Raw genomic sequence first — 12,676 nt, forward strand, 5'->3', positions numbered from 1 at the left:
TTGTCCTTCAAATGATACAAAGGTTTAATTCAACTACACTAAGAACTTTAATTAAAAATATCCTAAGATAGAAAAACCAGTATAATCACTTACAGCTATTTCTCAGAGTCAAATGGAGGAGATAAGGTGCGGAGAGAAGAAATTTGGCTATTTAGTAAAAAAATCTCACAATATATTTTGTCTAATATATTGTGCTGTAGGTAGATTAAAATTGACAGTAGCTTTAGGTGTTTCTTTTCCACAACAAAAACATTCACACATATATATCAAAGTTTCAAAAATAATTCAAAGAACAGTTTAAAAGAAGCTGTGTGAATTAAAAAAAGAAATAAAGCTAACATGTTGATTTTAAAGAATTCTGAAATAGAAGTTAAATTTAACTAAAAAGTCACAAATAAGATAATTATTAAAAAAAAATCCAGTCCTGATCTAATTTTAGTATTTTAAAGTAAGACATGATATGTATTTCAGCCATGCAACAACATCTGAATTACCAAGTCCAAAAAAACCATTATTCAACCATTCCATACGGTCTACATCTTACTTTACAACCTTTTGTCGACACAGCTGAACTGGTAAAACCAAGTCAGAGGAATCACAGAGGAATGCACGTTGCCCTAAAGTCATATACTCCCAATCTTTCAAGAGCTGTCTGTCTTGTGTTGTTTAATGAAACTTCTGTTCTTGCAACCGCTCTGCCAACCTGAGCTACAGAACTGTATTTTTATGTTTTTGGCTCTCCTGCTGCAGAGATAGTTCAAAACAAACATCCAGAAGACAGAAGACTTCTGCAACATTGTGCAAGGAATAAACCACTCAGTCTACAAATAATTCCACATCAGCTGATCCGTATTCATGGGAAGTCCAGACGTAATGAAGCAAAAATCCTTTGGATAATCTCTTACTGCTGCATTACTGCATCCTTTCCTGGGCAGTGCAAAAACTTCCTAAGGTTCAGTGCCCTTACTGCTCCCTCTGGGACTGGCCCAGCACCACAGCAGCCTTTCAGACCACACGCTGATGGCAGCAGATGTCACCCCACTTCCCCCCCTCATCTTCTGCTGGACAAGGGAGTTTGCAACCATGAAGGGCTACAGACTGCCAACACAAGGTCAGTGCTGAGGAAAGGAGAAGGTGGTGAAGGACCATATTTTAACACATAATTGCCCCTTAAAAGACTGTCTCACCACGTCTCAGGAAACTATCATAAGTTAAACCCAATTATGCATGCGCCAGGGACAGAACACAGGCATCTTTGTTATCTGGTATGAAGCAACCTGCTCATCAGTGTATTAAATGATAGCACTACAGTAATAACTGTAAATGGGGCTTCCTCCTTCCATTTTTTGTGACTGAATCTTATGCCTTGACAGGATTGGCTGCTAAAAAACAAAGAAAAAATCCTGAAAAACAACCCCTCCATCCCCAAACCTGTATTTGAATGATACAGTCCTGATATTAACATTTCAATAGAAGTCGTTAATTTAGATGAGGCCTGCAAAAAAATAATAAGTGCTTGGTAAGTACCAAAAATAGAGGTTTTTGTCAGATGAAACTCCAAGCCAGCCCCGCAGAAAACCAGTTTAAAATGATGCACTAATTACAGTATCTGTTTGAACAACAGAAGTAATTTTATAACATGAAGCATCAGAACACACTGATTGTCCTAACCCCTGCTGATAAACTGCTTTAATTGTGCAGTTACAGTCAGGCAAATTAACACAGACTTTTGCTCCTACTGAGCTTCTAATGGCAGCAGTTCACAAGCAGAAAGCTGGTAAAAAAAGTAAGGCTCCAAAGGTATGCTGAGGGAATAGCAGCTGGTCCGGGAGAATACGGCAGCTTACTCCACATTTAAAATTTGTGACCCAAGTTTCCACCTATAGGAACAACGGATCAATTGCTTAAATTAACAGTCACATACTTGTTGTTTTGATTGTCAAACAAGTTAGTGCTATTTATCGAGTCTTTAACTATAAATTATTATTGTATACCAAGCTCCCACAGCAAGACAATTTTGGATTGAAAAAGTGGGTGTCTTGCAGCACACATTAAACTAGCCAGTAGCTGTCAAACATTGTCAAAGGGCATTATCTACAGTATCTTTTAAGAACTGTTCTAAAAAAAAAAAAACAAAAAAGAAAAAAAAAAAATCTGTCGGCATGAAACAACCCAATGTCTAAATGACAGAAGAGGATTCTGTTCTGTCTCAAAGCCTCACCACAGACACTGCGCTCAGAACACTTCAAACCAGGCACCGCCCTAAGCTCAGATCTGCCCTGCAGTCAAAATGGTTCCTAAAGGCTCCAAACTCCGCCCTGGACGCTTCCAAAGCTGCAGCTTCCCAGCACGAGTGACCGGAGCCGCCGCAGCCCCGGGGGCTGCAGACAGAGGAGCAAGCCCTGTCACCGCCGCTGTCACCGCCCCGCAGGGCTGCGCTGCAGCGGAGCCGCTCCGGAGAGCCCGGCCGGCAGGAACTCGGGCAACACCAGGAACTTTCTGTCAAACTGCATCTCCCCAGCAATTTCTGCTTGCATGCTTCCCTCAAGTTGTGCCCGTGTGAAAAACAGGGTTTGTGGAACAAGCTGTATTGTCGAGCGCTATCAAAGCCCAGGAGCCTGTTAAGACTGAATATTTCACTGCTGTGGGATAAAAGTAAAAAAACTTTTGCGTGCATCAGTATCCACAGGGAAATAAATGAGAATTTAGTACATGAAATGCACAGCGTAAACTCAGTATCTGGATATATTTTAGAGATGAATGCAACTCTTACTACTAATACTTAAAATTACGATGAAGTAACAAACCTTACCCAGGCAGAGGAGTGAGAGTGTTCATTTCTCTGACTTTGGACTACAGGTAAGAGTTTTAACACTTGATGAGTATTTCTGGCATAGTAAACTTTATATGGATACAATTACTCTGATAACCAAGTATAGTTTTATTCCTCTGCAGGAAAGGGTAATAAGCACTATGAAACATTTCACAATATTGCGATTCTTTTTACACACTGACCACTCACTAAACAAACATCAAATTTCCTTGAAAGAAAATGAAATACTCATAAATCCCTAATGCAAGTCTTCTTGGTTCAGAGTTAGCTTTAGCTGGCTTTTTGAAGGGAAGTACCTCTGTATTGTGAATCGCAAGGTACAAAAGACATTTTTCAGTGCAGGCTTCAACCAACAAAACCTAATCTGTGAAAGTGGACACATTCCTCAGAGCATTCTCTAATCAGGAAATACAGGCAGTAAGTGTATTTTAACTCATCACTCAAGTCCATTCATCATCAGTCACTAATGAAATTAACTTCAAAATAACCTGCAACTGTTCTAAAATCACTCCTGCAAATCTGCCTCTCAGTTTATGAGCATTATTAGTCAGTATAAAGCTGACTCCCCTATTCAGCTTTAGATGGAGAAAGGGTGACAAAAGTAAGTGTTCTTTTATATACCTTATTATCAAGCAGCACCTGTGTACCATGCATATATAGTAAATTATTTAATTTACTTCAAACACTTTATGATTTTTATTTTTTAAATAATTAACTGGATGTTAAAATTATATAGAAATATATTTAATAGAAAACAAATCTACCGTGGATCAGTTTTTGTGAACATGAAAAGGTCTCTCAAAGCAGAACCAACATGCCAGTAATACCATAGTGACTATATAATACTATGGAATTTACTCTTTTAAGTACATTAAGTTTCTTTTGTATATCTGAGGTTTTATTTTGGTAGTATTCCAGTATTATGTTTTAATTTACCATTTTATTTCCTTCTACCCAGGAAGAAGACTAGGACACCAAGGTACTAGCCTTGCTAACACATGCCTCTATTCCACCCAAAAACTCACCAAGGTAACTAAAACTCTGCTGAAGTTCATGCTGACAGGCAAAATAGTCTTAATTAAACTGAAAACTGATGACCATATTCCATCTGGGATTCTCATACTAAGAGATCTGGAAGTGCTGACATGCAAAAGGACCTGATCTAATATGTGCTCCAAAACTAACTCAAGGCATGACAACTTCAAGAAATTTGCTTGAAGAAAGAAGTTGCAACTCTTAAGAAAATGCAATGTAACTATCCAGTGATTTGTACACATCCAGGAACTGAACATCAATATCCTAGTAGTGCCTCAGGTAAAAAGTCACCAACATCACCAAGTGGTGTTCCAGGAGTGCCCTGATACTGGGCCACAGAAACACAGAAGGTGCTTCCCACTTTGCCCTCCTGCAAATCATTGCACAGAATGGGGGGTGGGGAAAAAAAAGGGGGAGGCATCCCCAGCCCAACAATAAAGGACTTTCATTAGGAGCTAGTTTCCTGTGTTTTTACTTAGGACTGAAATGTTTTTGCAGTTGTGAATGATTAAGTAAAACATATAGGTAGCATACTGAGGTGTACTCTTATTTACAGCTTCAATGTAATCATCCTAGTTTTTCATTTTTCCATTAATTTGAAACTTTACCTTTCATCTGCAATGATCACAAATTGTAGACAGCATCACAGGCACCTCTGATTTAATGATTTGGGAGCCTGGGGAAACATCTGAGCAGTGATTTCACATTTTGGAATACTTACTGTATTGTTTACAGTAAAGTGCTATCACTATTCCTCAACTGTATATACAGGGAAAAAACTGCTCATTGGTTTCTGACTCTTTTAGTCTACACAGGACACCACTCCCAAGTATTTCTCTGAGAATCTTTCTTTTTAAATGGTTAAGAGAAAACCAAGCAAATAAACAAAAAACAACAAACTAAAACCCCAGCCCCAAACCATTGTTCTTGACTCCAATCTGGAATGCCATTTACAGCATGCTGTATTTGGAAAACTGCACTCTGTGTTGTATTAGACACTAGAACTTAGCCAAATGCATGATCAGCTCCTAGGCTAGTAGTGTAATTGTACATGTTTTAGAACATTTTCTTTCCTCTTTTGAAGCACTATCATGTAACTTTCAACAACAGTAACTGCTGCACATAATTGTGACATTTGTCTTTACTGAATTTCAGCCACTTTTAGTTATCTATTCCATGTTTTATTTTCTCTGTCTTGTTTGGAATTGATTGCTGCTTCGCCAGCAAACCTGGCCAATGTATTAACATTCCCCTCACCAATAATTTGAATTCAGTGTTAAATTGATCTATTTTGCACCTAAACTCATCCTCAAATCCCTGGGCTCCTGCTCTTTTATGACAGCTCCACATATACGTGATGCTAAACATACTGAAAGGGTCAAGAAGTATCAAAATATACCCACACTCCTCTTCAGGTGCTATTCCAGCTTAATCTAAACACGAATTCCAGAAACTTTCACTTATTTACATTAAAAGCCTATGAAGTTCTGAAGACAGAACATTCATACATAAATTTGTGAAATTTCAAAATTTTTTTATAACCAGGAATAAGTGACAGGATTTTCTTTCCAAACTGAATTTACAGACCTCTTAATGAAAAGGAGGGGAAAGAAATATCAAGAGGAGAAAGAATGTAACAGCTAAGTGACCTTTTGGAAGTACCAGAATAGGCAGCTGCTGATACCTCCCATTTTAATGCCAACATATCCACACTTCCACTTCCTTCCTCTCCATTTGCCTATTGCTTCCAGAGTCCTGTGGCTCAGCCCTTGCCTGAAAATCTGACCATTCTGTGTTAGCATTTCCTCGAGGAGAAGCTGCACATGCCTCCCATGTTGATAAAAAATACAAGATATATCAATAGGGGTTCCTCTGCATAAATCTTAGTGAAGGTCTTAAGGGAGTATACCGAAGACAACTTTGTAAAATTGCAATATATTCCTGCCAACCCTTTCCTTTTTTTTGTTACAAAATAACTAAGCTTCTTAAAGAGAGAATTTTTCCTCCCTATTTTCCCATGCTGCTAACATTTACAATAATACACCATTACTAACATTAACATCTTTTCTGAGACTGCTTAGCACTTAGTAAGAGAAGTTAAATTTCACTAACTCCAGAGCTTTGCACAAAATATGCAAAGATGTTACTGCAGAATAGTTTTAACATAAACTTACATTGAACACATTAACATGACCTCAGCGTGCCAAGAAAATTAAAAAGCACCACCTCTTAGCCCACAATATGATGGCCAAGTTTCAGATGCAGCATACAACTATGCATAGAAGCCAAATTTAAGAAAATAAAACTAACAATTCTTCCCTATTTCCTCACCTCTCCCAAAAAAATGAAGTAAAAAAGTAACAAGTTTATATTTTTTTACTTTTGTATGTATAAAAATGTGACCTCGATTTAAGAACATGAAGTTACTACTGTTTCTATAAACTCAAATGAGACTTGTAATGTAAAATAAAAATACTGTTATACTAACATGTTGTTAGCTTTATTTTGGGACATTGTGATCTTCAGGTTATTACTGTTTGTCAAAGCAATTAAAAAAGAGGCTCATGACTCAAACCAAACATACCTAGGTAGTAGTTTAGTAACTTCAAGTAACTCAAATAACTTCCCTAGCCATAAAGAAACTGTTTATCTGCTCAGAGAAACGAGGGGGGGGGGGAAAAAGGAAAAAATTAAAAGAGCTGAAACAAACACTCAACATCACTGTTTTTTTTTTCAGTTCAGGGACAGGCTGGGGAAGGGAAATGACAGAATATATAAGTGTAACCTGTGACACTCTGCCAACAGAACTTTACCTGTGGGCTACAAGAATGCACCAAATGCAGGAAAGAGGCCATGTGCAGGAAAGCAAAGCTGTTTTTATTGCTAGGACCAGGCTGACATGGTTGCAATGCCCAAGTTTTAGCTCAAAATCCATATCTTGCAATTCTTGAGAATGGTTCTTTGTGATTTGCATGTGTAACTAAAGAATAACCAAGTTCTGACAAGAGCAGGCAGAGTCAGACTGGAAAAAACAGGGCAAGATGAAGGGATGTAATCAATGTTACAACAGCTCTCATCATAAAATTAAGCACTTTCTGCAATCCTGACCTCAGCGAAAAATAGTGCATCAAGTGATATGATAATACCTAGCATTTTTATTATTTCCCCTTTCTTGTTTCAATTCTTGGGATGAATCTTCATTGGAGATTTCCTCAAAGATATACTCCTGCTTCCTCTAGGTGTGCCAAGATAGCAAGAAGACTCAAGTGCCTAGGCAGACAAATGCTACCCTGTACATTTGGATTAGAAGTGCCTCTAATGCTAACAAGAAAGCAGAATGCTAAACATAAACCAAACTTTTCCATAAGCGGCTGCTTCAGTGAATACTGACAACTTTAGGCACAATGTCTGTTCTTATAATTAGAACACTAATCTTGCATTGTCACTTCAGAGAAAGAAACTGTCCCAAATCCCAAGACAGAACTATTATGAATTTTCTTGTATAGAAGGGTTTCCTCCACAGACTTCAGCTTAACACAGCTGCAGGGGTAACTGCTCACTGCCACAAGAGAAGTGGCTCCATCCCTTTCTTCTTCCCTCTTCTTTGTACCAGCAGCAACTCTTGCTGGGGCCTTCCAGAGCCAGTTAACACAGCACAAACCACTGCTGTCAGATTAGGTTTTGCCTGTTCAGCAAGCTGAACTGGCTCAGTGACACATTCCACAAGCAGCCGGCTGAGCACAAAGGAGGGCAGAGGCAGATCTGCCTCTGTAGGAAGCTGCCAGCTGTCAGTCACACCTCTGGCAGGACACACAGCAGCCCAGCCACTCCCAAAAGGAGCAGAGGGTGGGGAGCCCCTCGCTCTGACTGCCCAGGGGACGTGCTGGCATTTAGAAGTGCCACACACCCCAAATGTAATCTTACCTCAATACATAAATTACTATTAGAAGTTAAGTATTCTGAAAACTCCGTTTCCACTCTGAGTCAGGCCTGCAGAGCAATCAGCTTCCTTCCACTTCAAATGTTACATCTCAGTTGCTTACCTGAGAAACTAGCACACGATGTCCCATGTATTTAAGCAAGGGTGTGTCAAAGAAAAAACCCCTGTCATTCACAGCATAGTGATTAGCTCTAAAATAACGTTCACTTAGACATAAAGGTTTGGAATCTTCTTAAAAATGTGTAGTTTCACAGGGGATATTAAAGCAAATTAAGTAAACTAACATATTTAAAAAATAAATTCAATTTTGTTACGAAGAATACAGAAAAATTAAATTTTCCACTGAGTACAGAACTGACAATAAACACTGGCTAACAAACTAAAGCCGAGTCCTTGAAAGAATTCAGAACTCCTGCCTCAAATAATCTCAGCACACAAGTTTTCCCTGTATTTAAGACCGAAACCTTGTACACAGTCTGCAATTACAGACTTATTGCAGCAGTTGCCTCAAATCCTTGCTACAATTACATGGGATTTGACACAACCAAGCTACCACCTAGATAACTCAAAAGTGTGACCACTGTTCCAAACCTTCTTTACGGCCAATTTCATGCAACTACTCTATTGATTATGATGACTACAGAATGAGGAGTATTCCAGCATGTGCCACATGTTCCCAAGGCTGGATTAAAACAAATCATTGTTATGCCATTCAAAGACTGTATAGCTGAGTGCCAGCTTGGCACTGATATTAAATGACTTTTGGGAATACTGCTGGTAATATATTAGGGAAGCCTTTCCTACAGCACAGAAATGATGGATGTTCAGGATCCCCCTTCACTGCTCAGATTGCATTCAATACAGTGATTTAAGAAAAACAACCAAACAAAAAAGCCCAACACAACCACTAAAGAAAAACCAACCCAAAGCAAACAAAATTTAAATTAACCCCTTCATCAAACAAACACCACCAAAAAAAAAAAAAAAAGCCAAAAAAAGCCAATGCATAGCAATACAACTTTAACACTGCAACTCCTCAAACTCTCTCTGATGGTTTTCACAGAGAGTTCCCTGGTCCTTCAATGAATCTGTCCTTAAGGTCTGAGTTTGGAAGTTTTTATTCATTGTCTACACTTGAGCTGAAAACTACAGATTTTTCAGTTCATTTAAAACACTGTACACTAGCATCAGCTCTATATATAGCATATGTGCAATACATTTAAAATAAAAACCTTTTGAAATTAATGAAATAAATAATTTCTGTAAAGAAGTAATTATGAAAATTATGTCCACTTTTTAAATTGGAAAACAACATTTAATAAACCTCCTGCTCATAACATAACCATAGAAGAAAGTGAAAGCTAGTCATAATTTTGATTCAAAGTCAAATATCACAATAGTTACATGCATTCTGGTTTCAGGAGAGAATGTCTAGATGTGCATCCTTCAAGATCCCATTCAATTAGCAGTCCTACAACTGCTGTTTAGGAGACCTCATCATCCTTCCTTTCTGGTTTCACAAGAACTTTTTGAATACCACAAATTCTGGTAAAATGACCAAAAACATTCACCAAAGGAATGAAATTTTCTAAAAAACTCATTAAATAAAGAATTTGCTGACACCCTTACTTGTACCATATTGAGTGAAACTGAGTGTGCCTACTAAGATCTGTAACTGACCAAATTATCACAGCTCCATTGCAAGTCACCATGATATGCAAAATTAAGGTTTATTAAGAAAAATTTCAAGTTCTGGTTTTTTTTCAACACATTCCCTTAACTAGTCATTTCGCTGAGCTACCAAAGATATTAATGCAGAGAGAAATCATTAATAAATACAGGTCAGATTAAAAGAGGCAAACAGAATGTCACTACTATATGAAGCTACAGAAGCGAAGTAAAGCCTTGATGGGCTACCCAAGTCACTATTTTAAAAAGAGAAACTTTTAAACATATTCCAGTACACTATCAGAAACATGCAAAAAGTTAATAAAAAAACAAACTGCTTCTACTCTTCAAGAGACAAGTTACAAGCTTCTTTCATTAAAATATCCATTATATATGTTTTCAGATTGCATGCTCATCTGCCCCTACAAAAAATTAAAGTTTTACAGTTTAACCTAATATACTTCTGAATTACAAAAGTTGAAGGAGATAAGACTGGGTAGAAAAGGTCATATGTGGAAGCTTTTCTTACATTTTACAATGTTTCACCCTCCTTAGAAAATAAGACTGCATTCTACATGAATTGAAGACAAAAATAATTACACACTTTGCTCACATCCTCGGAGAGACAGGTAGAAGAAAGGTCAATTTCTTCAATATAAATGTTTCCTGTTCTTCAGAAAAGCACAACCATTACAGCTTTTTTCAAAATGCATTTCCAAGAGATGACAAGGATTTACTGCCAACTGACAGGTCCTGACCTCCCACCTCCTTATTCCCTGTCCTCTCCCTTCTCAAACTGGCACAGGTACTAATTTGGATCAATATAGCTTATTAACTAGCAAAATTTTTTTACACCCACTGAACTATTTTCTCACATTGTCTGACCAAAATCTAGCTTCTTTGCTGTTCCCACTGTAACCTTCTAACATGGACTAGATCATTTGTTCCAATCTCACAAAACAAAAGTTTAGCAAAACTTTCTCAAACATGTAATCCTGTATTCTTATGCAATGATGCAAACTGTCCAGTTTTATTCACAATAAGGAATAGGAAGGTCCAAAAAAAAAAAAAAAAACAAACCAGCAAAACAGATGGATAGGTCTTTCTTGTACCACTCATACAGCCTTCAAGACGATGTGATGCCATCAGGAGAAACTCAACGTGAGCTTTCAGAAATGTCCCTAGCATAGAAATAGTCACAGGTTTGGTACCAGTATGTAAGAGGTTGTTCAACTGTCCAAAGTGAGACCACCAAAGAGCTGATTTGAACACCAGTAGCTGGAGGCAATAAACAATCAACACTTCTTTTATTTTTCTAAGGAGAAAATCACTTATGACCCACCCACCAAATTTTCATTTTGTAGATAAATTTAAAAGAAAAAATGACAATTTTTATCATAAAAACCTTTCTAATATTAGAGCTACATATTTTTATGTCAATTGGGTATTGCAAAAGTGTGTAACTGATGTGAAACCTGTCTACAATCAATAAAAGCTTAAATATATTCTTCCTCGCATAGAATCATACAAAGCAAATTTAGGAAAGGGGAAGAGGCTGAGGTTCTTTTTCAACTAGAGTCTCCTCAAATAATAGGTGATTTGCAAAAACTCACTGGAATGTTTACAAAAAGTAAAACATTTACTTGCCTCTACCTCCAAAATTGCTGCATCATGGCTGTCTCTGCTCTTAAAGGAGACCTGAAAAGCAAAAAAAAATTGGGCTTGTGCCCTATTTTGCTTCTTTAAGATGTTTTGAGAGGCATGAAGAGTTGGAATTAGGGCTTTTTTTTTACCCTATGATGTACATTAATTCTTCCTCCTTGTTTACACTTTGAGACTAAAATTTCAAGAAGCCATAACATAACACAACCTAGTAAAGGAAAAACAGTGCAAGAATCAACAGAAGCTAAGTCACAGAAGAAACAACAAACTTTTTTTCCCCTCATCACTACTTCTTCAAGTTCTCCTCCGTTTGGGTGATGAATAATACAAAATCCTTTTCCACAGTTAAGCATTCTTGCACTACCACTATTTGTGATTTGCACACAAATCTATGTTTTAACACTGTGGATGCTAAAGAAAAAAAAAAGGGGGGGGGGAGTGGGGGGGGGACCCAGAAATTTGACTGAGGTTGTATTTTAAAAATTTTAAGATTAAAGATAATTGGGGAAAACTCAAGTCCTTTTCAGGGATTCTTTATGGTTCAAAATAAGAAAAATAAGTAAAAAAAAAAATTGTTAGAAGATCTCTGCAAATGGAAAAAAGTGAAAAATCCATGAACTGGCTAGCTATAAAAAGAAGACAAACATGACTTTCTCTTCCACTACTAATATAGCCTGTAAGACATTTCCTGTGTATGCTATAGTGATGCAGTTATCAGAACAAAAAAGCTGCTGCAATGTATTTCCTAAGAATTAGCATCTTTAATCTTACAGCATTACTAAAATAAAATTAAAATTTATGCTAGATGCAAAGGAGCAAAGAGTATAGTTTATTTTAACTAATGCCCATTACTACTAGGGCAAGTAGAATAGTTCATTAGTTTTAAGTGAGATGGCACCATGTATTTCCATTCAAAATAATTGTTGAAAGCCCCTTCCTATTCCTTCCACCCACACTTCAACTGTGTAATTATCATATGAAAAAGGAAAACCCTTTTTTTTTAAAAAAGGGAAATTTAAAATTCTGCTAATGAAAAACATGCAGTCATCAAGAAAAATAAAAGCATGATTCCTAAAAATAAGGAAAATATATCTAAAGTACATCCTTACAATCTATTTAAGACAACAAATTCTCATAAATTATATATCACTGAAAAACTACACTCAACCAGTGCAGGGTTGTAGTCAATATTTTAAGCCAAATCAGTGAACTGGCAGAAGGTCCTCATCATTACACACATGGAACGTGATCTTCCTGAAATGCTAAACCAACATTAGATAGGCCAAAGACCTGAGCATCTTTACCACAGCTCTGTTACTCAACTCAGCTCTCTATTATCAACAATGTTATTTCTCCAGCTGCAACATGCAAAAGGCACCAATTCAAACAATACTGGCATTTAACTAAATGCTCCAGTGGCATAATTCAAAAGGGATTATTTTGGTTTGTGGGTTTTGGGACCATTGGCTTGTGTTTGGGGTTTTTTTTTTGTATATTTTGCTTTTGTGGTTTTTTTGGTTGGTGGAGGAGGTGTGTTT

At 37.2% G+C, this 12,676-nt stretch overlaps 1 protein-coding gene across 13 annotated transcripts in view; it reads right to left on the bottom strand.

Moving 5' to 3' along the window:
* QKI (QKI, KH domain containing RNA binding) overlaps nt 1-12,676 on the bottom strand; it is a 153,858-nt gene that overhangs the window by 58,056 nt on the left and 83,126 nt on the right. For 8 of the 13 annotated variants that reach the window (XR_005256171.1, XR_005256170.1, XM_038130609.1 and 5 more), the window contains exon 4: nt 11,124-11,174. The exons of the other annotated variants lie outside the window; for them this stretch is intronic. Coding sequence is in view for 6 of the 8 variants with exons in the window: in XM_038130609.1 (XP_037986537.1) it covers nt 11,124-11,174 (51 nt within the window). In the remaining 2 variants the exon portion in view is untranslated. The remainder of the gene's footprint in view (nt 1-11,123; nt 11,175-12,676) is intronic. 13 annotated transcript variants of the gene reach the window in all.

This window comes from Motacilla alba, chromosome 3 (assembly GCF_015832195.1).
Source record: "Motacilla alba alba isolate MOTALB_02 chromosome 3, Motacilla_alba_V1.0_pri, whole genome shotgun sequence".
Lineage (NCBI taxonomy): Eukaryota > Metazoa > Chordata > Aves > Passeriformes > Motacillidae > Motacilla > Motacilla alba.